Source organism: Myotis davidii, unplaced genomic scaffold (assembly GCF_000327345.1).
Source record: "Myotis davidii unplaced genomic scaffold, ASM32734v1 scaffold238, whole genome shotgun sequence".
NCBI lineage: Eukaryota > Metazoa > Chordata > Mammalia > Chiroptera > Vespertilionidae > Myotis > Myotis davidii.
Window position 1 is genome coordinate 5,349,675 of NW_006293779.1, and position 23,448 is coordinate 5,373,122.

General features: G+C 52.6%; 1 protein-coding gene and 1 long non-coding RNA gene across 2 annotated transcripts in view; one reads left to right on the top strand and one right to left on the bottom strand.

Moving 5' to 3' along the window:
* The window catches only part of LOC107183710, an 8,241-nt gene extending 637 nt beyond the window's left edge, over nucleotides 1-7,604 (top strand). Inside the window, exon 2 of the long non-coding RNA XR_001514513.1 lies at nucleotides 7,350-7,604. This is a non-coding gene — a long non-coding RNA (uncharacterized LOC107183710). The remainder of the gene's footprint in view (nucleotides 1-7,349) is intronic.
* The window catches only part of DPYSL5 (dihydropyrimidinase like 5), a 65,885-nt gene continuing 50,005 nt past the window's right edge, over nucleotides 7,569-23,448 (bottom strand). The window contains exons 3-13 of the mRNA XM_006767489.2: nucleotides 23,132-23,290; nucleotides 21,914-22,093; nucleotides 21,228-21,296; nucleotides 19,329-19,373; nucleotides 18,766-18,841; nucleotides 17,698-17,854; nucleotides 16,262-16,403; nucleotides 14,726-14,868; nucleotides 13,001-13,208; nucleotides 11,801-11,969; nucleotides 7,569-10,487 (exon numbers count right to left, since the gene is read on the bottom strand). Of these exons, the coding sequence (XP_006767552.1) occupies nucleotides 10,402-10,487; nucleotides 11,801-11,969; nucleotides 13,001-13,208; nucleotides 14,726-14,868; nucleotides 16,262-16,403; nucleotides 17,698-17,854; nucleotides 18,766-18,841; nucleotides 19,329-19,373; nucleotides 21,228-21,296; nucleotides 21,914-22,093; nucleotides 23,132-23,290 (1,434 nt within the window). The 3' untranslated portion in view covers nucleotides 7,569-10,401. The remainder of the gene's footprint in view (nucleotides 10,488-11,800; nucleotides 11,970-13,000; nucleotides 13,209-14,725; nucleotides 14,869-16,261; nucleotides 16,404-17,697; nucleotides 17,855-18,765; nucleotides 18,842-19,328; nucleotides 19,374-21,227; nucleotides 21,297-21,913; nucleotides 22,094-23,131; nucleotides 23,291-23,448) is intronic.

Below are 23,448 nucleotides of genomic sequence, written 5' to 3' on the forward strand. Positions count from 1 at the left end.
GCGAGAAGGACAGCCCCTGCTTCCACCTTGTCTTAGCGACGGCGGCGACGGCGGCGCGAGGTGGGGGGCGGCGAGAACAGTCCCTCTAGATTGCCATAGCAACACGGAGGCGACCCAGCCTCGTAAATTTACCGCGGTACCGAGGGAACGCTCTCACCTCGTCACCATAGCAACCGGAAACAGCCCCTTCCTTTTCCCTTAGCAACAGGGTAACAATTCCTCCACGCAGTGTGTCTAATCACAGAAGAAACAACCATTTACACCTGATTCCATAGCAGCCAGATGACAGTTTCTTACGTGTCTCACAGCTACTGCACAGCAAAAAGCGGAGAGTTTTTATTCTCTTTCAACAACGCGAGAGCGAAAGCGAGGTTTTTAATCTCCACTCTTGGTTTATGGCTTTCTATCACAGCCTCTTACTCCAAACCCCAAATTCGATTTTCCTCTACCTGCATTAAACATTCCTTATCATGTCCTACCAGAAAGTCTATACCTTTACTCCTAAATCGAGCTAAGAAAATCATCTATACACAACATATTACTTGAATTTTTATTAACCTTACTGTTCTCTCCCAATGCGTTTGTAAACAATTCTTGCTTTTCCATCTTGCTCACTAGCTGGTTCAGATTCTACCTCTTCATAACTATCTCCTTCCTTGATATGTTCATTGGTGTTCCCGAATCCCCTTTTCCAAGTCTGCTCTGATGGATCTCTCCAGTTCTAGAGCCCTCCTCTTCCTGTCCATGCCTACTGATAGTATTGTCCTGCAGTGCCCTGCCCAGGGCTCCACTCTGTTCACCCCCTTTCTGGTTTTTTGTGCAGATGACTTCTGGCTCTCCCATCCTCAGCCCTGACTTCCAGGGATGTCTTGAGGTTACCTCTGTACCCACATTCTATAGTATTGTCCTTGGTTTACATGTCTGTCTCCCCAATCAGACTCTGTGCCCCTTGTGGGCAGGAGTTCTGCCTTATCAGCTCCTTCAGCATCTAGGCACAGAATGGAACATATTGTGGAGTTCCTCAATAAGTGTTTATGTAATTAAATCAAGTGAGGACAAAGATTTTCTTCAAAGATTTTTTTTGGCCCCAAAGAAATGGGTGAAGGGGGTCAAAAGGTAAAAAAGGAAAAGAAGTTTCCCATTCTTCCTCACTTTCTCTGACCTAACTACCCCAGAGTCTCAATGAACATTTTCTTTATGATCTTTACCTGTATTTAATCTTTTAAATACTACTATTACTCCTCCTCCTCCTCCTCCTCCTCCTCACTCCCCTAGCCCTCCATCTTAATGCCAAAACTCTAGTCATCTAATTTGAGACTCAAATTAATTTCCTGACTCCTCCCCTCTACCTAGTCTCCCAAATGTTTCTACTAAGTAAATTTCCTCATTGTGTACTGACCTCCTCCATGAATCCTGCCACCCTCTATAATCAGTAAGCTGTTCGCACCTCACCATTCTATCATCTCCTACCCAGCCCTTTTGGTGAACATCACTGGATTCTGCTGGGCTTGTTGAAATGCTGGAGATGCTTCATTCTCTTTGAATGATTCAGAAATAAGAATTCGTAAGCTTATGTCTCCCCGTCTAGCTCCCAGAATTCCACCCCAGGTCTATTGGTGTTCATGGGTTCTGACTGAGCCCATTTTCCCAGGGGAGAAGGAGAAGGCAGCTGATTACAAATAGAGTAAGAAAGAGAGGGACACAGCATATGCTGACTCAAGACCCTCTCCTCCCATCCAAGGCAACTCTCAGAAAGGACAGGGTTCCTTGTAGAGGGCAATTCCCAGGACACACCAAGGGGTTAGGAGAGTGAAAACCCATGCTACACATTTTCTTAGCCACAGAGCTGGGGAACGGTAGGTGTTCCTAACAGCATCTACAGGGTGTCTGGGTGTTACAAAGACATGGGAAATTGTCAGACTCAGTTTATGTTGTCCATTCTGAAGTTTCAGCTCAGCTCCATGGTTGTAGGTATAGACTTGGGTGGTGTCACCTGCCCTGAGGAATTCTGAGAAGAGACTATGATCCTTATAGGCCCACCCAGTCACCACACATGGGAGAGAGGATTATTCCTGCATACCATTCATCTGGGTTCTCCACATGTTGGCATTTTGCCATGTGCCACCTATCTATTTCTACAACATAAATCACTCCAACGTAATGGTTTAAAACAACAACCATCTCATTATCTCTGTTTCTGGGTATGTGCCTGCAACCAAGGTACATGCCCTTGGCCGGAATTGAACCTGGGACTCCAGTCCGCAGGCCGACGCTCTATCCACTGAGCCAAACCGGTTAGGGCGCTCCTGATTTTTTGACATTCTTTCTTTCGACCTTGGTGTATCAGGACAATGCTCTATCCAACTGAGCTACCCGGCCAGGGCCGACATTCTTTCTTTCGTTCTCCCTTGCTCCCTAAACCTGCCCTTAAACAATGAAGATGTCCAGGGTTCCCATCTCATTTTATTCTCTACTCCCTCGCTACCTCTCGCCATTGTATGTCAGCCACAAAGAGCAAACACTGCAGTTGGCCAAGCAAGCAGCTCTGTTTCGCCGCTGAGCCTGCCTGATGGGGTTCGCCCTGCTTGGAGTCTCTCCTTTCCCTTCATTGAGCAAACTCCTATTCCTCCAAGACCAGGTTTAGTATCATCTCCTCTGTGACGTCGTCTCGGACCTCCCCCATAGAGTTGACACCTTCTCTTTGGTACCAGGAATCTTCCTTTCCTTACCACCGTCTCCCACCGTCTCGTGTCACCATGTTGTTCACATCTCTCTCCACTAGAGGTCCTCACGCTCAAAGAGTATATCTTATTTACCTTTGTATTCTCAGCACCTCACATGGGACTAAGGACAGCCAGGCAAGTTAAACACAATCTGCCCTTTCTGCACTTTCCCCAGGGTCACTGGTGAAGCCAGGTGGTGGAGGGAGTATAAGAAAGTGGGTGAACTCTGGCTGGTGGGGGTTCGATTTTAGATTGGAACAGGCAGGGCGGTCCTGCCTGGGTGTGAGGTGGAGGCAGGGAGGAGCAGTGATGCCGGTAATTGCTACCAACAGTGTTCATTATTCATTTGAAAGCAGCTGAAAGTGGAACAAGGCACTCAAATAGGACTGATTCCTACATAGAGGAAACCCTTAACATGGTTTTAAAGTTTTCAAGGACTCGTGTAGGCAATACGTAATTTTGCCGAGGAATGAATTTTAATCACACAACCTTGCAGCAGATGAGTCCTTATCTAGAGCGCGAACCCAACCCTCCGCCCTGCGGCAGCCACACCAGCACTGGGTCCAGTACTTCCTGGCTATGTGACCTTGGGCCTTGTTTTTTCTCATGTGCTGTGATGGTTAAATGAGATAATATATGAAAAATGCCTAGCAGTGCACGATACACAGCAAATACCCAATAAATGGCAACTATCAATAATAACAGAAACTCTCATCAAGGTCAAGAGGACCCTTCTCAGTTATACCCTGTTACATTATATAGGAGCAAATATGCCACTTTAGAATTGCAAAGGTCTTAAGACAACTCTCCTTTGAAAATTTATGACCTACTGTGTCCAGAACAGCAACTCTAGACCAGTGGCTTAGATGGCAAGACATCACCCTACTTGTTGTGGGAAACACACACCACGACAATGAGGTGGGTGGGAAAGGCTTGGATTAACTTGGATGGGTTAGAGGCGGCCTCAGGTCCGAGGACTCTTCCAGCTTTTGCATCCCTATCAGTTGTTCCTATCGCCATCTAACACAGGCCTGGCAGATATCCCAGCAGCATACATTAAATGGAAGGTGGAAAACTCATACAAGTAAACTAAACTAGTGTTTCCAGATCAATACAAGATGCTGAGTTAAATTTCAGATAATCAGAAAATAATTTTTAGTGTAAGTATGACATAGACACTATTTAAGACATAGTGACACTAAAAATACTAAAAAATCATTTGTTATCTGAAGTTCAAGTTTAATAGAGCATCCTGTATTTTTATTTCCTAAATTTGACAACCTTAACCTCCTAACCCCTGAGACTGGCCTCGCATAAGGGACAACTTCCCCAGGGGTTCTCCTGGGAGGAGAAAGGCTGCTACGGCCCCTCAGTCACGCTCCAGGCTGACCTGACCCTGAGCTGCTCTGGGGGCTGGGGTTGAAGCCATGGTAACCTGGACATATCTGTCTTTCTTGGGCCTTACCTGTTCACCTCATTTAATCAGCTTCGCATCTTTAAACCAAGGAAGTAGCCATTGATGGGCCGACAGCGCCACCTGGAGGCTCTTATGGGTAGGGCTCTGGTCAGGGGCCATCTCAGGGACCCAGGATTCTGGGGAGCAAAGAGAAGCCAAACAAGGAAGAGACAGAGTAGAGAGGAGGCAGGGACGACACACCTCCCCGGTACGTTCCGTTTACAGCTGCGGTTCTGGCCACCGGGACCTGTTTATTTCAAACCTAGAAAGGCCGTCATTGCTCAGGGCTTCCCTTTCCCAAGATCCTCTGCGTCTCCAGCTGTTCCTTGCAGGTGGCTGCCCCATTTTGCCCGGTACGTTCCGTTTACAGCTGCGGTTCTGGCCACCGGGACCTGAAGGCACTCGCTCTCCAAAGGCCGTCATTGCTCAGGGCTTCCCTTTCCCAAGATCCTCTGCGTCTCCAGCTGTTCCTTGCAGGTGGCTGCCCCATTTTGCGTTCCCACCAGCAGCGCCTGGGGGTCCTTGCTAACACTCCTTCTTATCTGTCTTTTCCATGATAACTATCCTCGTGGGTGCGAAGTGAAATCTCACTGTGGTTCTGATTGGTATCGTCCTACAGACGAATGCTGTTGAGCAGCTTTCATGGGCTCATTGGCTAGTTGTATATCTTCTTTGGAGAAAAGTCTATTCAGATCTTTTGCCCATTTTTTAATGGAGTTATTTCTCTTTTTATTATTGAGTCATAAGAGTGGCTTATATATTCCAGATACAAATCCCTTATTAGACCTATAATTTGCAAATTTTTTCTCCCCATTTTGTGGGTTGTCACTTCACTTTCTTGATAGTGTCCTTTGAAGCACAAAACGTTTTAAATTTTGATGAAGTCAAATTGATCTACTTTGTTGTTGTTGCTCATGCTTTTTCTGTTATATCTATGAATTCGTTGCCAAATCCAAGGTCATGAAGATTGACCGCTATGTTTTTTTCCTAAGAGTTTTATAGTGTTAGCTCTCACAGGTAAGTCTTTGCTCCATTTTGAGTTAATTTTTATATATGGTATGAGGTAAAGTTCCAATTTCATTCTTTTGCATGGAGCTATCTAGTTGTCCAAACAGCATTTGTTGAAAACATTCTTTTTACCCATTAAATCATCGTGGCATCTTGGTAAAAAAATTAAGTTGACCATAGATACTTCATTTTTTTTTAAATCGACTTTCAATTCTATTCAATTGATCTGTATGTCTACCCTTAATCCAGTCCTACATAGCACTGGCTTGATTACTGTTGCTTCGTAGCAGCTTTTAAAATCAGCAAGTGTGACCCCTCAACTTTATCTGCTCTCTCTAATCTTGGGGCCAGTGGTTCACCCTGTGTCCTCCCTCCTCTCTTATGGATCCAAGATCATTGTTGATTTTTCAGTCTGTTCAGTTTTTTGCTTGTTGTTAGGATAGAGACTTCCAAACTCCTTACATGCAGAATGGGAAATATATATATAGATTGATTGATATATATATTGAAATATATATATATATTGATTTCAGAGAGGGAGGGAGAGGGAGAGGCATAGAAACATCAATGACGAGAGAGAATCATTGATTGGCTGCTTCCTGCACGCCCCACTGGGGATTAAGCCCACGACCCAGGCATGCGCCCTGACCAGGAATGGAACCGTGACCTCCTGGTTCATAGATCAACGCTCAACCACTGAGCCATTGAGGCTGGGCTGCTTTTATTGATCTTTGTGATTTTTTAATCCCTTGCCTCATTTTAAAAGGCCTTTCCTCCTTTATAGTATCTCAAGTAGATACTATAAAAGGATACAGTGGCTGTTCTGTGTTATCCAGTGTTCAGATTTTCCCAAATGCAGATTATTATAATTGGCCAAGCCTTATTTCACTGTCTGTGGTCTTTTATTTCTCCATGACTACATGCATACAAAGGCATCCAGTGTCTTCCTGGGTACCTTTATTTTTCTTTTTAAACCGCCTGAAACCTGCCAAATGTGTGGTCATGTCATTTTTCATCCGAGCACAATGGATCTTTGGCAGTTAATACAATTCTGTGTGCCCCCACGTTATGGGAAAAGAGGGTAACACTTTGGCCCAGTGCCATCCCAGGGACTCAGCATCCTTCAAACCATGTCATGGTGTCTCCGCCTGGCTCAGACACCGCACGGGAGCTGTGCACACAGCTCCTTCCCTTCTAACCAAGTGCTGTGCCCCGGCTGCGGGGCGCCAGTCATTGCTTTTGGTCCCAGGCTGCCTTACTTGCAGGAGGGTTGCTGATTTGGTGAGCGCCGGGGAAGTTCCCCTGCCGCCAACCATTTTCCCACGGGACCTAAAACCCCCTCATTAGGGTTTTGTCTTTGGGGGCTCAGAAATAAGCACACGTGACTCCTTAATACGGGGAAGCGACAATTTCACGCACTCTGTAGTGGGAAACTGAGCTGATCATTCCTCCGCTGAGACCCGGAGAGAAGGCAGAGGAGTCCTGAGGCAGGCGATGGGGTTTGCGGGAACAGTGGGCCAATCCGAGGGTGAGGTTCTGAAGGTCCTCAGACATACTGGCCTCGGGACAACCTTTTGTCGTGTGATTGTTACGAGGCCATAGTCCCATCATCTAAGGGTTCCACTGTGTGAAGGGGGTTTCCAAAATGGTAGCCAAGAGAACGGGTGACGAAGGGGAGGTAGGAAAGCCCGTCCCCCTCTTTTATATCTAACTAGAGGCCCGGTGCACAAAATTTGTGCACTCAGGGGAGTCCCCAGCCTGGCCTGTGCCCTCTCACAGTGTGGGAACCCCACGATCCATTGCCCCAAAGAGGTAGGCCCCGTCCACCCACCAGGGCTCCTCGATGGATTGCCCCAAAGAGGTAGGGCCGAGCTGGGGCACGTGGAACAGCTGCCCGGCCCTGCCTCTGCACTGTGCATGCAGCGTCAAGTCCCCACCCACCTGTGTGCGCCCGCAGCCTCCCGGTGATGGATTGTGGGGTTGTGATGGCGTGATGACCGCCTAGGCTATTATTAGTATAGATGCTTCCCTGATTGTCCTAGTTTCAGCAACCTTGTCCTGGGAATCTGGTGCCATGACCCCCTGATTGTCCTAGTTTCAGAGAACTCAGCAACCTTGTCCTGGGAATCTGGTGCCATGAGCCTTGGTCTTGTTCCCACCAGGAGTCAGAACGGACAGCTGCGGGGTCACTGTGGCTCCCATCTCAACTTTTCTGCATCTGCAGACGCTGCTCAGGCCCCCCCGGAAGCTGCCACCTGCCAGCACGAGCGAAAAGCCCACGCCGAGTCTCCTCAGCCCCGTGAGCTTTGCCTCGGCCACTGCAGGAGCGGTCCCCCGACAAGGCCCCTCTCCTCTGAAGAAACACAACCGAGACCACGTGAGAAGTAGCTACAGTTTAATACAAACCTGCACCAGAACACAATGTGTCGGGCTGTCTTGTTTTTGCCTCCAATGGGTGGTCGAAGCACAGGACTGTGTGTTGCTTTGGGGTTGACACAATCTTAGCACCATGACTTTTACAGAGGAGTGGGGGGGTCAGTCACCTGGGTGCTGGGGTGCCGGAGACTCCATCCCAACCCCGGGCTGTGCCTGCTGCCTGGGCAGCTGGAGGGGGTTTGGGTTTCTGTGTGGTTCTGTGGTTTCTGGGTCGGTATTGGAAAAGCCCTCATGACGGCATTGGCTTGACAGAGACCTACTGTGGACTCCTAGCACTACACACTCACACACACGCACACACAGTAGCACAATTTTCTGTAACTTAACCCCACGAACCTAGAGAGCAGCTAAGGCAAGAACAACAGTATTTATTCAGCAAGTACAAGACCAGTTTGAGAGCTGCATTTAGTGCAACCAGGAGCCAGTGGGGTTGGTGACGGAGCCGGCTGGAGCCCTGCACAGGGGCAAGGAGCGGGCGGTGGGGGCTGACCATTGATTTGGTTCCTTGAACCTCCTTCTGATTTCCATCTAGAAGCTCCCGGGCAAGGGTGGGGTCTCTGTAAGGATCAGGGTGGATGAAGCGGAAGGCCGATGGTGGACCACGTGAAGACGTGGCCTCCCAGAGCCCCGGGCCATGCACCACTCAGGCGGAGGCACTCGGAGAAGGTAAAGCTTTCCTAGCCGGAGCAGGGATCCTCTGCCCATGGGCCGCCGCCCCTGCTTGGCTCTTTGGCATCTGCCCAAGGCCCGTGACCCAGCAAGGGCTGAAGAGATAAAGACGATGTGCACTGTACCAAGGGGTCAGTGCCATGGCTCCCCAGGCCCAGAGCCCTCCCTACTCCTGTGCCCATGGCTGCCTCCCTCCACCAGTGCCTTTGCTGCCTCTGTTCCCTGGGTTACGGTCTCTGTCCGATCAGCCCCTGAGTGAGGAAGATGAGCATGAAGAGACAAATGGAGATGTGGAGACAGCTCAAACCACGCGGCCAAATCCCAACCTGTAAGGAGTCCTGGCTCATCCGGGGAATATGCATCAGTTTGTTTATGACAAAAACCTACCGACCTGTGCAAAACAAAGCAAAATGCCTACCAGCGAGTCTTCTGACTGGTTAGACTCCGGGGGATCTACAAGGGACCTCACCCCACTCTTCCTTTCCACAGCTAGGGGAGACAGCCAAGCCCTTAAGGGCCGTCATGGAGGCCGTCTGGGGCCAGAAGGCCTCAACTTCCTGGGCCTCATCTTTGAAATGGGGAGAGTCATACATGCTCTGTGGTGAGAAGCATCTGAGAGCTCGTATATGGAAGTGCTTTGGAACATGAACAGCACGATGTACAGGGTGTGACCGCTAGCCCGAGTCCAGGAGCCACGCGCAGCCTGGGGCGCTCAAACTGAAGGTGCAACATGAAATCACTTCCCGGAGGGAGGGGAGGACAAGGCTTCACCAGGGCAGGCAGCTGGCAGATCACCAGCCTCAGGGTTTCCATGGAAACCTCCCGGAGCTTCGCAGGCAGGGAGGGCCCCACTGGATGTGGGAGACGATGGAGGCCACAGCAGGTGAGGGCACGGTGCTGTCCACAGGGAACTAGGGCACAGCACTGCGGGCTCTACAGTCAGGTTCTGCTGGCCTGGCCTTCCCTGCACCTAGCTGGCCACGCCCTAGTCCTGCTCCCCCCCTCTTAGCAGACATCAGGCCTCTTGCCAATCACACAGGAGGAGCAGCCAGGCCTTGTCCAGCAGAGCGGTTTACAGGAAGCTGGGTGTTTGAGAGACGGGAAAGGCCTTCTTGTTCCCCAAAGGTCTCCAGGGTCAGCATCCTGAACATCCTTCTCAGAATGCAGGGAACTAGACCAGGCAGGGAGGCGATGGGAAAAGGGCCTGGGATGGGGCCTGTGCAGCCTGGAGGACTCCATGGGGAGAGAGGGCCTGTAAGTCTAGCACCCTCCCCGCCCCCCCCTCCCCATGCCCTGGGCTGTCTGGTTGGTGTCGAGTGCAGCATCTCCTAAGGTCCACATCTACCCCTGTTTCTATGCTATGCTATGACACAAAGCACCGTTATTTTTCACAGGATGCACGAACAAGTCAAACCAAACCACTGCGCAAACCAAACGTGCAAAACAAAATCATGTACACGCGCCTGGCACCAGGCTTGCGCCCCGCCCAGCTAGCCCTTCTGGGCACGACTCCCAGAGGGCGGGGTGGGGAGAGGAAGCTGGTTCAGGGTACAGAGTGTCCCAACAACACCCACACCCAGGGTGTCCCAACCGCATCCACACAGGGCCGGGGCTGAGTCAGGAGAAACGGGACATTCTGTGCACAGCTGGGCAGCTAACACCTGTCTGACTTGAGAAAGGTGACCACGGGGCCTAAGGGGATGGGGGAGGGAGTCCCTTCAAACACATCTGCTAAAGTGCTCTGGACGACTGGTGGGTCAGCCAGCGGCAGGGCACTGGAGCCTGGGCTTTCCTGAAGCCAGCACGCGGAGGTGTGAGGGGAGGGGCTGGCCAGGCTATGCGGTGGGCTCTGTGCATAGTGTGGGCTTCCTGGGCCCCACAGGCCAGGGCAGGAAAAGACTGCAGCAGGAGGGACACATCTCAAAGGGCCCGCTGGGTCGGCTCGAAGCACAGTGAGTCACGTGTCAGACATGGGGAGGGCTCCGGGTCCGGCGGCCCCTCAGGTGGTGAGCTGCCCAGCCCAGCCTCTCCTGCCCTTGCAGCTGTGCGGGAGGGTGTGCGGGCTGGTGGCAGCGGTGCATCCTCACTTGGGGGCGCTGGGTGGTGCCTTTACCAAATGCCACTCGACCTGCCTCCGGGGGGAGCGAGGATCCGAGCAGAAGCTCGCTTTGGAACATGGTCATCGATCTGAGAACCTGCAGGGAAGGAAGCAGAGGGTGAGCTGGGCTGCTCTCGTCTGGGTCCATAAAAGCACGGCCGCCTCTCCTGATGGAGGCTGTTAGGCCCTCCGGGCGCATGGTCTGCCTGAATCCTCACAACTCCATCCCATCTTCCAGACATGGACACAGGCTCAGGGAAGTTAAGTCATTGCTCTCTGTTGCACAGGGTGTAAGTGTCAGGGCCTGGGTTCAAACCAGGTCTTCCTCATTCAGAATCTCCATGATTAACTGCCCTGCTATGCCACCTTCACTGCTCTAAGCCTGGACAGATGGTCTCTTGTGGGGAGCTCGGACTATGGATTGGTCCGTTAACGAGTGAGAGAGAGAAAAGGGAAAAACAAAGTGCCACGCCCTGAAGGTCTCCCCATTTTGAAATACCAAGACTTAGAACAGGAGGCCCGGTGCCCCAGGGGGCTGTCTGATGAGAACAGATTCAGCTGGGGGCAGAGGGAAGGTGGAAGGCTGCTCAATGTTGGCTGAGTCTGAGGGTTCTGCCCAGTGTTGGCTCTGCCCCAAGGTGTGGGTGGGAGCAGATGACGCCAAAGGCCAGTGGGGCCCATGGCTCTGGGGGCCATGCCCAGGCAGCCCTGGGCATCCACACCTCTGGATTGGCAAGGTTGGGTGCCCATGGACACTCCATCCCATGGATCCCTTTCTGACTCTTTGCACACGTGTCCTGTCCCTGGTGGGAGTGGCAGTGGCCCTCAGGCTTAGGGAGCAGTTACCTTGGTAATGAGAGGAAGGGGAGTGGTGGAGAGGACACTTCCCCATAGGCTACCAGTCCTCAAACAGGAACCACGTGACTTCTGCCTGGAGCTGCCCCCAGCACACAGCTGGGCACAGGGGTCCCTCTGGTTTAGCCCTCTGCCTCTCAGGTTAGGGGGGTCTGTGTGCAGGTCTCATCCCCCCCCCCCCCCCCCCCCCACACCCCGCAAAAGCCACGCCCTGTGAGGAGGGATCTTGCTCCTCTCGCTGTGCCGGGCCCAGCACAGCACCTGCAGAGCGGATGCTAGGTCTGCACGGGCTAGTCCTGAAGGCTGTTCAGGAAGGTTCTTCGCAGTGCTGTCGGCAAAGCTGCCGGCAGGACCGGCACTGCGCGCCTCTGCTTGCTCTCCCTTGATGGTTGCCACTTACGCGGCAGTGGACCCAGCGCTCATCACTGGACATGCCATAGGGGAGGCAGGGAAGATGTGGGGAAAGCAGCACACATCCCACCTGCCCCTCGGCCTCCTCCCACCACCCACTGTGGTGGAGACGCAGGTGCCAGTCCAAGTGGCCCTTGCTCTTACCGGAGAGGCTGAAGCTGGATTCGTGAAGGTCCCTCATGCCCCCGTGTCGGGTAACGGGCCGGGTAGGAGTGTCTGCGAGCGGTGTTCCCATCTCTTTTTTCCCAGGATGCACAACGACAGCTACATCCCCCAGGTAGGGAGTGCGGTCTACTCCCTTAACCTTCAAGGTCTAGTGAAGGGAGGAGGAGGAGAAGGGAAAAGACACCATCAGAGCCCAGACGCCACCGCCAGAGCCTCCCCGATGGCGGCCGGGCCTCCAGATGCTGCTGTTCTGCTCAGGACCCAAACGGCTGCCACAAAGGCTTGCGCTGCCTTGAGCACAAGGGGTGGAGAAGTATTTTCTTGTGCTTTCTCAATAGTGCATGTGTGTGCACCTGTGCACATGTGTGTGCGTGTAGTGGAGATGCCCACTGGCTCACCCTCAATATTGGTGGGATCTTTTCCCAGGAAGCAGGCAAACTTGAGATAATTAACCTTGTAGAGCACCCCTCCCCTGGAGCAGTGGCATTCCCCTCACTTGCCGGGTTACCAAGAGGCCAGGAACTTCTCCAGACCTGGCCTGACCACTTAAGTGTCGGGGGGCCCAGCAAAGCCCACCCAGCCTACTGCAATCACAGGGGAGCGGAGGTGTCCGAGAAAGAGCAGCTCCCGGCCCTAGCTGGTTTGGCTCAGGGATAGAGCTTTGGCCTGCAGACTGAAGGGTCCCGGGTTTGATTCCGGTCAAGGGCACATGCCTGGGTTGCCAGTTCAATCCCCAGTAGGGGGTGCGCAGGAGACAACGGATCAATGATTCTCTCTCATCATTGATATTTCCTATCTCTCCCTCTCCTTTCCTCTCTGAAATCAATAAAAGTATATTAAAAAAAAAAGAAAAAAAGAAAGAGCAGCTCCAGGCCAAGACAGGGAACCCTCCCCTGAAGGACAGCAAGAACCCTCCCAGGACCAGCGGTCGGCTCAGCCGCGAGCAGCTCATAGTGCTCCCTCAGCTCCCGGGGCCTGGGGGGCCCTTCCAGTATATTCTACTCCACTACCGGCGCTTCTTCCCTACGGCTCTTGTTCCCAAAGTGACCACTCCCGGCGACAGGACTTGGTGGGAAAACAGAGTGAGAACACCTTTGAGATTTAAAACCATCATATGAGATGCCCCCAACAGGCCTTCAGCCGCTTCCCACGCATCTTCCTCCCCATCCCGCATCTTACCTTTTCTCTCTGGACCAGCTTCTTGTAGACAGTGTCTGGGAAGGACCTCAGGGGACAGAACTTGCCGGTGCCCTCAGCGCACATGAAGACACCGTTCTCATACACCACCCGCCCCCGGCTGATGGTGACCAGCGGCACGCCATGGCAGCGCATGTTCTCGTACAGGTTGAAGTCTCCTCCCTGCACCTGGGTGCTGGCCGAGATGGTCCTGGGGGGGAAGACGTGGTGGAAGAGAGAGCTCTGAGGAGAGGCAAAGACGCCATAGCTCAATGGGAATGGAGGTGCTCAGAGGGAAGGGGTGATGGTCAGAGGGAAGGAGTGATGGTCAGAGGGAAGGGGTGATGGTCAGAGGGAAGGGGTGAGGGTCAGAGGGACGGGGTGATGCTCAGAGGGTGATGGGAAGATATCCCCAAAGGCTGGTGGTTATGGGTTGAACTGGGTCCCCTTAATTTATATGTTGGAGTCCTAATACCCAGCACCTCAGAATGTAACTGTATTTGGCCTTTAAACATCTAATTAAAATGAGGTCATGTGGGTAGGCCCTAGTCCAACATGACTGGTATCCTTATACGAAAAGAAAGTTGAGACACCAGGAGGACACACAGAGGAAGCCCCACGGGAGGAGGGAGAAGACGGCCATCTGCAAGCCAAGGAGGGAGGCCGCAGGATGCATCCACCCTGCCGACGCCTCCATCTGACTTCTAGCCCCCAGAACTGTGAGGAAACAGATTTTTGCCGTGTGAGCCCCCAAGCTGCGGCATGTTTTAAGGCAGCCCTCGCACATTCGTACACGGGGCTAAACTCCAGAGGTCTTTCCACCAACAGCCGACCCATCACAGGGACAGGGACCAGCCCCTGGTGCCAGGAAGCAGAACAGGGCTTCTCGAGGCCCCGACGGAGCGCACAGTGGGGACCCTGTGTGGGCTTTCTTTCGTTTTCAGCTTCCCGCACAGTTCTGTCTACCCTGTCCACTGCCAGCTTGTGCACCTAGAAAAGCGCCCGCCAAATAACAGCACTTAATAAATTCAGGGGTGGGCAAGGGTAGGCTTACAGTTGTGAGTACGCTAAACACAGAGTTCTATTATTATTACCTAATTAGTTATTGCATTACTTACTATTATTAACCTACTTTTGCCACCCCTGTATTTGATACTGAATGAAATGTAATATTAAAAACACGATTCCCGTCTGCCCAAATCTTCGAGTGAAAATGATGCCCTACGTCCTGCTGGTCAGTACTGGCCCACTTCATTCGCTCATTCAATGTGCGCTGCCTAACGCCCCGGCTGCCAGCGCTGTGCGCTCAGGGAACCGCCCCAGCGAGAGGCGCAGAGGACGGAGGAGCCGGGGACGGGGTGCGAGGCCGTCTGTCCGGTCAGCCACGTCCTAGCTCCAGGGTGTGGGGCTCCCTCTACACTCTGGTCCATGGGGAAGGAAATAAGAACCCCAGGCTTGAGGGCTTCTCAGGGCTGCGAGTCAAATCAAATGAGATAATGGATGGGCAGCCGCTTGGAAACACTGTCCAGCGCTGTGCAGGCGGAGCTGGTCACTGCTGTGCTCCCAGGGCCGGACCAGGGAGGCCCTCAAATAGTCATTACGTTGAACACGCCCCAGGTTGCACTCCTCTGTGCTCGGAGTGCAGAGAGGCTATGCTTTGGGAATTCTGTAACACAAGCTCATTAAGCCCCCCGCCCCCCCCGCCCAGGAGGCGGGCAGCAGGTTTACTTCGTGGCCTCCGGGTCCCACACCACCACGTCGGCGTCGGCTCCTGGGATGATGCGGCCCTTGCGGGGATACAGGTTGAGGATCTTCGCCGCATTGGAGCTGGTGACGGCCACAAAGCGGTTCTCATCCATCTTTCCTCCGACCTGGAATGTGGCAGAATGTCAAGTCCACCCGGCCTGGGTGCGCCTCCCACCCCAGGCACCCCTGGCGCTGGCCTGTGGCCTCCGAGTCGGTCAGAACAGTGGCGCTGAGGCGGACACCACCACGGGCACCACTGCAGGTGACCAACAGGCTCAGCTGGGTGCCAGGCACTCGCTCACTTCCCTCTCCTTCACCCAGCACCAGTGAGTGGGCCCTTGGTCCAAGCGGCTGCCTCCCTGGTGGAAATCTACCCCAACTGTAAACCCAGCTCTGCTCGGGCGCCCACCAGGGACGAGTCAGGAGCCTCCCTCATCCACAGAGGGTCATATATTCTGGGCTCCGGAAAAGCATCTTCCTACTCCACCTACCCACCCAGGACAGCACCGTGGACTCTCTTCAGAGAAGATTCCAGAGTCCTGGGTCCTCCCTGAGCTGGTGCTTAGTCTTGAGGACGCCAGACCTCCTGGGGCTCAGCCTCTCCTGCATCTAGTCCCGTGATGGCGAGCCTATGACACGCGTGTCAGAGGTGACACGCGAACTCATTTTTTTGGTTGATTTTTCTTTGTTAAATGGCATTTAAATATATAAAATAAATATCAAAAATAGGAATTTTTTTTTTACTATGGTTGTAAATATCAAAAAATTTCTATATGTGACACGGCACCAGAGTTAAGTTAGGGTTTTTCAAAATGATGACACGCCGAGCTCAAAAGGTTCACCATCACTGATTCTAGTCTGTGATAGGGCAAGACCCATAACACACACTGTTCACGGGCAGATCCGTTAGGTGGTATTCTAACAAGTCCCAGTCCCTCTCTTTATGGAAAAGTAACTGAACAAAATATACCAAGAGCTTTTCACATCCCTTGGCCCAGAAATCCTCTCCTAGGGAATCACTAGCAATGCGGACACACACTCATGAACAAGGGGTTCTCTGCAGCCCCATTTTTCAGTGCAAGAACCTGAAACAGCCGAAAGTTTCAAACATCAAGAAAGGACGAGCTGAAGTATGGCACTTCAGCTGGAGAAAACATTTAGCCATGAAAAAAGATGTTTTTAAAGAACTTTTACTGATATAGGAACACACTCAAGATATGTTCTCTGAAAAACAAGGAATGAATCCATTTATTAAAATAATGTACAGCACACCATAGAACTAGGAGGAAACATGCTAAAATATTAATTTCTCGGTGTAGAATTATGGGAGACATTTTTTTCTAATACTCTTCTGAATTTTTTAAATTTCTATACTAGGCTACTACCTTTCTGATCAGGAAAAAAAAAAGATCTTTTGGGTTCTGTTTTTGAATGGAGCAAGAGCTGCGGTTGAGCCGGCCCTCCTCAGGGTGAAACTCCTACCTAGACCAGAGTGGGGAAGGGCCCCCAAGAACCTACCACGCCTCTCTCCCAGATGACGCTCATGCGGTCCTGCACGCCGCTCACGCCATGCGGGATCTTGGTGAAGTCCTCCTTGCCCATAGCCTTCTGCTTTGTGGTGAAAGGCCGGTGGTCTGATGCCACAATGTTCAGCGTATCACTGGGCGGAGAGAAAGACGTGACCAATAAAGGGAAGGCCAGGGTCCCAGAGGGTGGTGACAGGTATAGGGAAAAGTGTTGCTTAAGAACCAGGCAAAGCTGCTTTCAGTCTCAGCTCTGCTACTTAGTAGCTGTCTGACCTCTGATGAGTTACTTAAACCGTGAGAACCTCAGTTTACTCATCTGCAGAATGGGAATAGGTGCTGAGCGTGGCAGACCATCACGGTCACAGGAGACATCGAGAGTCTCTGGGGTGCTGACTTTTAAGAGTTAAGATAGTGGGAAGAGAAAAATTACACGTAAGCGTTTAGCCGAAGTAGAGGGTGGAAGTAGTTTTACTACCATGGCACTTTATGCAAACCCCCTCTTATCTCCTTCCTCAACCCCCACCAGTCCCTGCTGGCCACAGCATGTGCTTGGTAAAGCACACAAGTTCAACATCCAGCCTCACAAAGAACTCGAGCCATAGCCTTCCCTGGATGTGGGGCCCTGATGGCCCAGAGGGGAAAGGAGGGACAAGACAGAAGATCAGGTTGTCTTAATAAGCCAGCAATGGCAGGCAAGTCACCTGGTCACCGTCACTGCCATCCATGGCCATCTCCTCCTGAGCCAGCTAAGAACCGGGGCAGAGACGACAGCGAGAGAGTACATATGGTGGCAAGCTGTCATCCTGAGGGAGGCAGATAGCTGGCCCTTGTTCAGAGATCTCTGCAGGCCTCAGAGATGGTGAGGGCGGAGGAGAGAGAATGCCTATGTCACCCAGGCCAGGGCAACCTCAGGGGAAACATCCTAGGTGGGCAGGGAGGGGCCTGAATGGAGCATGGGGGTCACGTGGGAGAGGGGACAACTGCCGGGACCACACACTGGGGACGCGAGAGCCTCATTTTACTTGTGGGAGACACCACAGCTTTGTGCACGTGGACCCTCTAAGATGCCCGCTTAGGAAGGGGATTCTGGGGGCAGAGGAAAGTTATTTCCCTGTGAGGAGGCATATGCTTAAGGCTCTCAGCTGTTCCGGGTCGGGTGCCTAGAGGGCTTTCTCCGCTGGGGCTTGGGGACTCATCAGTCACAGCTCTTGCCAAATGACTGACACCCTCGGCCAGATCCACAGGGAGATGGATGACTTAGCTCTGGAGAAGGTGACAAAAGCAAAACCATCCTTGGAGCACAATGAAATCAAACTAGGTCAGACCTGGGGCCACTACGCCATCACCTTAAGGATCTACAGATTCCTGGAATGGCACCGAGTCAAAGACATGAGATGGGGCCGTGAGGGTCCGGCTAACAGGTCTTACTTGGCCAGCAGGCTCATGAGGTAGGTGGAGGTGTTGGTGTCTAGCCTCAGGGGAGGCACTGTGACGTAGGCGGCAGCATGGGACCAGTCCTGGTGGTAGTAGTGCAGGCCTGTCAGCGTGGCATGCGCAGTGGTGGTCTCGGCCAGCACCACCCTCCCTGGAAGAAGGAGAAGGGCCAAGCCATAACCAGGAAGCCAGTGAGCCTGAGCGATCATTCGTCTGGGCCTCTCATTTGACAGGTGATGGAGGTGAAGTCAGAGAGGAAGGGACTTGCCTAAGCTCACTCGGTATTTGAGAGCACAGCTGGGTTCAAGGCCAGAGCGCTCCCGATCCCCACGCTGGCTGCGGGCAAGGGGAACAGAAGGGCAAAGCCACAGGGGGGCGGGGGGCAGCACTGATGGCGCATCAAGGAGCATGGGTGCTACAGGGTGCTGACGGGAGGATGAAGGGCTGTGAATGCCACGCTAAGGGGCAGTCCAGACTTTTTTGCCCTTGTTCCTGATTTATACCCCGTTTCCAGGACCTCGCTGGCACCCCAAGCCTGGCGGGCACTATAAGCAAGTACAGAGTCTTCAGGTGTTGCCAGTTGCTCAGCAACAGGCGTCACAACAGGTGCCCAGGGCTCATTCACAGGTTCCAGGTGGCCACAGGGGAAGTTGGGCCCCCACACTGTTACTTCTCTAAGGACATCCCAGGCTTCCCCTGAAATGCCCCTTGGAACTGGTCCAGGATTTCATGTTGGTTACCACGGCAACCACAAACAAAATCCAAGAAGCCAAAAAGATGCCAATTAATGAGTCAACTGAACACTTGAAAATGTTGCCCGACCCAGAGAGGTGACAGATACCTCTGTAGAGCTGTTAGGCATACAGATATGCAGAGGAACTGCGATTCTAATGGACTGCGCGAGGCAAGCGCGGGTGCGTCTGGGGAAGACAGGTGGAGAGGAGGAAGGGCAGGCGCAGGCCGGGCCTCGGGAGCCGGGGCCATGGAGTGCATGGACCTGGAGGGCCCCCTGTGGTGCCAATCCTACACACGTGCTCTGTCCATCCCAGCTCAAGGACTCACCTTGCATCTTAGCAGCTGCGATAACATCACCGGCCGAGATGCTGGACACGTTGACCAGGTAGATCGGACAGTGAGTCTAAACGTGGAAACGCGGTGGAAGGACAGCATCAACCCCACAAACCTAACAAGCACCAGCATCACCCCCGACATCACCCCGGCCAAATCAAACCCTGGGCCTGGCCCCTCCCCCTGCCTCGCTCAGCCCCACCCTCGGGTGCTGGTCTGACGCTAGGAATGCAGGCCTGGCAGCCAGGATGCAAGCTGCAGGGGAAGTGCATGAAGCAGAGAGGGGCAGGCAGCACCCTGAGCCAGAGCCCAACAGGGGGACGTGGGGCAAGATGCCGAGAGCAGAACCTCACATTTTCTACCAACGGACACAAGGCGACTTATAACTTAAAACAAGGGTCTGTAGGAATAACCATGTCCATTCAGTGTTGGGGCCCTGTGAGCCAGGCATGATGCTGGCCCCCAGGACAGAACAGCACTCCACTGTCCGGGCTGGTTTCTGATCCCAGAGTCGAGAATGGACTTGGGACGGGTGCAGGGGGTGTGGGTCTACTTACCCTGTTTGCAATGGTGATGACTCGGTGAGTGGCTTCAGCTTCCAGCTATTAGAAACAAAAGGCAGGAAGGAAACAAGCTTCACCATCTCACCAAGCAAGCCCACCTCCTAGCAAGGGTGCTGGAGTGTCTGACACAGAACCAGGGGGGCAACTGCACCCACAGGCTAGCCTGGGGCAAGCCCTGGGCAGGGGCACCGGGCTCCAACCACCTCTGCTCCCCCTGAGAGAATCCTAGGACTCGGTAGGCGCATCCTTGCTGGGGGCTACTCGGGGCTTAATGCAAAGGCAATGAAACAGAAGCGAACAAAAGCCTGGAGTTGCATCTCTCCCTGTTTCCTGGTGTATTCTCTCCACAGCAGCAAAGGAGCGACACGGATCGATTTCACGCTGGAAATTAGCCTAGATCAGGGTTTCTGAACGCCAGTACTATTGACATTTTGGGCTGGAGAAGTCTTTGTGGTGGGGAGGTGTCTGGGGTCGGTAGGATCATTAGCGGCATCCCTTGCCTCTACCTACTAGATGCCAGTAGCTCCCCACCGCTCTGTTGATATAATAAAAAATATCTCTAGCCTGGCCGGTGTGGCTCAGCAGTTGAGTGTGGACCCAGGAACCAAGAGGTCGCAGGTTCAATTCCCAGTCAGGGCACATGCCCAGGTTGTGGGCTCGATCCCCAGTAAGGGTTCGTGCAGGAGGCAGCCGATCGATGATGTTCCTCTCACATCGATGTTTCTATCTCTCTATCCTTCTCCCTTCCTCTCTCTCTAAAAATCAATAAAAACATTAAAAAAACCAACTCTTTTTTTAAAAAAAAGCCTCTAGACATTGCCAAATGTCTGCTGGGGAGAAAAATCGCCCTTGGTGTAGACCCAGGACCCTCCCCTTTAGCCAACAGACGAGGACGGTGATAATTTTTGCTATTGCTACGACCGCTGTCAGAGCTTTGCCCTTCCCCTCGCGTAACTCAACCACGTCCACTCCTATGCTCCCCACCCGCCCCGGTTCTCACAGGCACAGTGCTCACTTGGCTGCATCTGGTGCATCTTTCTTGACCGATTCTTAGGTGTCAAAACAGGAGCTATGTTCAAGGACTCGGACAGACAGGGGCAGCCCCTGGGGAGGAGTAAGGTGGGACCCCTCCCCCAAGCTGACCCACAAGGTTCCTGTCTGATGGAAGGACTATCACACCCTGCCTCCAGCGCCTCCTCCCTCAAGGCCTCCCCATCGATCCCTCATGGACATCCAACCGCCACTCCGCACTTAAGGCTTTGAAGAAATGGAAAACAGCTTTCCCCTCCCAAAGGGTCAGGGCTGTCTGAACAGGGTCATTGGGCAAGAAGGCATTATCTGTCTAATGTGGTCCCTCTGGAGCATAATTCTTTACCCAGGGACCCTGGGGGATTTGAATTGACGTCCTGCAAAACTACACACGGGCAAGACCAGAGGGCAGAAGAGCGGGGCTCTGAATGAGCATCTCAGCGAGCAGTGAGGTGGCCACTCGTTTAGGTGGGAAGGATCCAACGTTTTCCTCACAGCCTCAAGGGGATCCCATCCCCAAATGCTGAGTCAGCGCTGAAATTTCTAGTCTGAAATTTCTTCTAACATCTGAAGAAGCACACCTTTTCCGTCTGTCTTTTCTCTCCCCATTCAATTTTGAGCCAAGCAAACCCCCGGTGCTCACATTGTCTCCCTCGGATCCTTGAAATCAGAATCAATTGAAGCCAAGCCGGCCTCAGCCGGGGTGTGTGTGTGTGTGTGTGTGTGTGTGTGTGTGTGTGTGTGTGTGAAGCTGCCCCGTGGACTTTCGCCCACGGAGAAAGTGTTACCACACAGCTCACATTTACTGGTGCCTGCAAATCTCAGGGCAGAAGCTGACCAAGGGCACGCAAGAGTCTTCCTCACCTCTTCTGGACGGCTGATCTCAATTCCTTCCGGCCCCGTGATCCCCAAATCTAGCGCCTCCTTAGCACCCTGAAAAGGAGCAAAAGAAAGAACACTGAGAGAATCACGGAGACACCAAACAATAGTGGGCCCAAGGGGCAGTAAACGATGCCAGACACTCCACTCCGATAGGCCTGCTCCCCTTCTCACTCCTGTAAATCCATCTTCTGCAGAGCGCAGAGTAGGGCTCCCTTCCAGGAGGGCTCTCCGCTGTCTCACTTTGTAATAATTGGAACTATCTTTTCCTCTTAAAAATACAAGAGGGCAAGCCTGGGACACCAGAGACAAGCACTATTGATCTGAGCATCAGAATTTCCCTGCTGGAAATCTCATCAAAATATTTCTTAGCGCTGCTCCAGATTCCTTTGCTAAGCTGGAATTTTAATATAGTGTTAGAATGAAGACATCGTTTAAGACTCAGAAACCCTTCTGGACGATAAAGAGAGATTTGTTTTTCACAGACGGCAGGAAAGTTTGAATTTTCTGACAACGATTTGTCATCGGAGGTGTTACCATCTCACACTTTCTTCTACCCCTTGTTTCATCTGAACCTTGTGGGACAGAGGTGGGTGGTCAGGAACCCACCTGAGGACTGGTGCCCCGTCCCCTGCCCCCGCCCCCGCCCCCGCCAGGCTCTACCGCCTTGCCTCGGCCACGAGCTCCCCGTTTTCAGCATGGACGCGGGCGATCGCCCCGATGTCTCTGCAAGCATGCAGCACTTGGTACAGCTCACTGTCCCGGAGCATGTACAAGTCCTTGTAGGTCATGAACATCTGGAACGAGTTGACGCCCTTCTCTCTCACCAGTGTCTCCATCTCTGCTTTCACCTGGAGAGCAACATGCAAAGGCAATGCCACGTGAGGACAGATGCTCAGAGGCTGCCTGGCCGGCGCTGGCCCGGCACCGAGGAGCTGTGGCTCGGTCAGTGGAGTCACCACCCGCAACCTTGCAGTATCTCCCTTCCTCCCACCTCCCAGGCTGCTGTGAGGTCCCACGAGCAAATGGATGAAGACGTGCTTTGAATATTGCCAAGCATGACACAGATAGGGACTATCTTGTTACCTCCTGGGCATGTTTCTCCTACCACATAGGCTGTTCTGTGTTTCTGACTTCAAATCAGCCTTATTGGTAAACACACTAATACCTTTTACTCCTCTGGCCTAGTCCCCTTAACCCAAAAAAGGTGTTAAAAGAAGGCACAGTAATGCTAAAAATCCAGAGACCCTAAGGTAAAAATCTAATTTAGGTACAAAGCTATGTGAATAAGGAGATTCACCCCAACATTATTTATATTAGGAAAAAATGGAACACGGGTCTGATGAGAGGAAAGTAAGTTGAGTTTTATTTATTTGACAGAATAAATCAATAATCGATGGTCACCTACATCGATGGTCATGAAGATCGTGCAGGCAAACAGAAAATGCTCACGCTTAAGCAAAAGAGTTACCAGATAAAAAGCGCATATGAAAAAAAGACTGGAAGGAAAGAAGCTAAACAACAAATAGTGATTGTGTTGGGGTGACCAGATTATGGGCTTTCTTTCTTTTCTAATTTTAGAATCTATAGTTGGAAATCACATTTGATTATAAGAAAAACGAGTTTAAAATTCTAGATGCAGGGAAGTCCCCACAACCTCTGGGATGGCTGCTCTGCCCTCTGAGTTGCTGAGCACTGACTGTGCCCGCTATTCCAAGCCAACGCTGGGAGGGGCGACAGGGGAAGCTTTCGGCATTTGGGGGAGTAACGATGGTGGTGGGAGGGGTGTCCCACACCTGCGGGTGAGTTCCACACCCCAGCTGCCCCCTACCAAGTGGCCCCTCTGCCTAAAAGGGCATTTTCTCTTCTTTTGGGGAGGCCACTGTTACCTTGGGTGCCCACCAGGTGATCCCCACGTGGAGGGCGTAGTCACAGCAGACCTTGGGGTCGGCCAGCCCCCGGCACTTCTCGTAGGCTTCTACGAGGGAGGTCTCCTTGTCAGGCAGGACGTGGCCCATGACCATGGTGGTCCCTCCAACCAGCGCTGCCTGAGGAAGATGGGAAAAGCAGTCTCATCACTTCTCTTCCCGCACCCAAGTCTCCGACATGGGGAGGCATGGGGTCCTCGGGAGGGCATCCAGGACAACCACAGACCCTACCTCCCAAGAGGCTGTGAGGCCCCCCGGAGGCAGCCATGTTTGGGGAG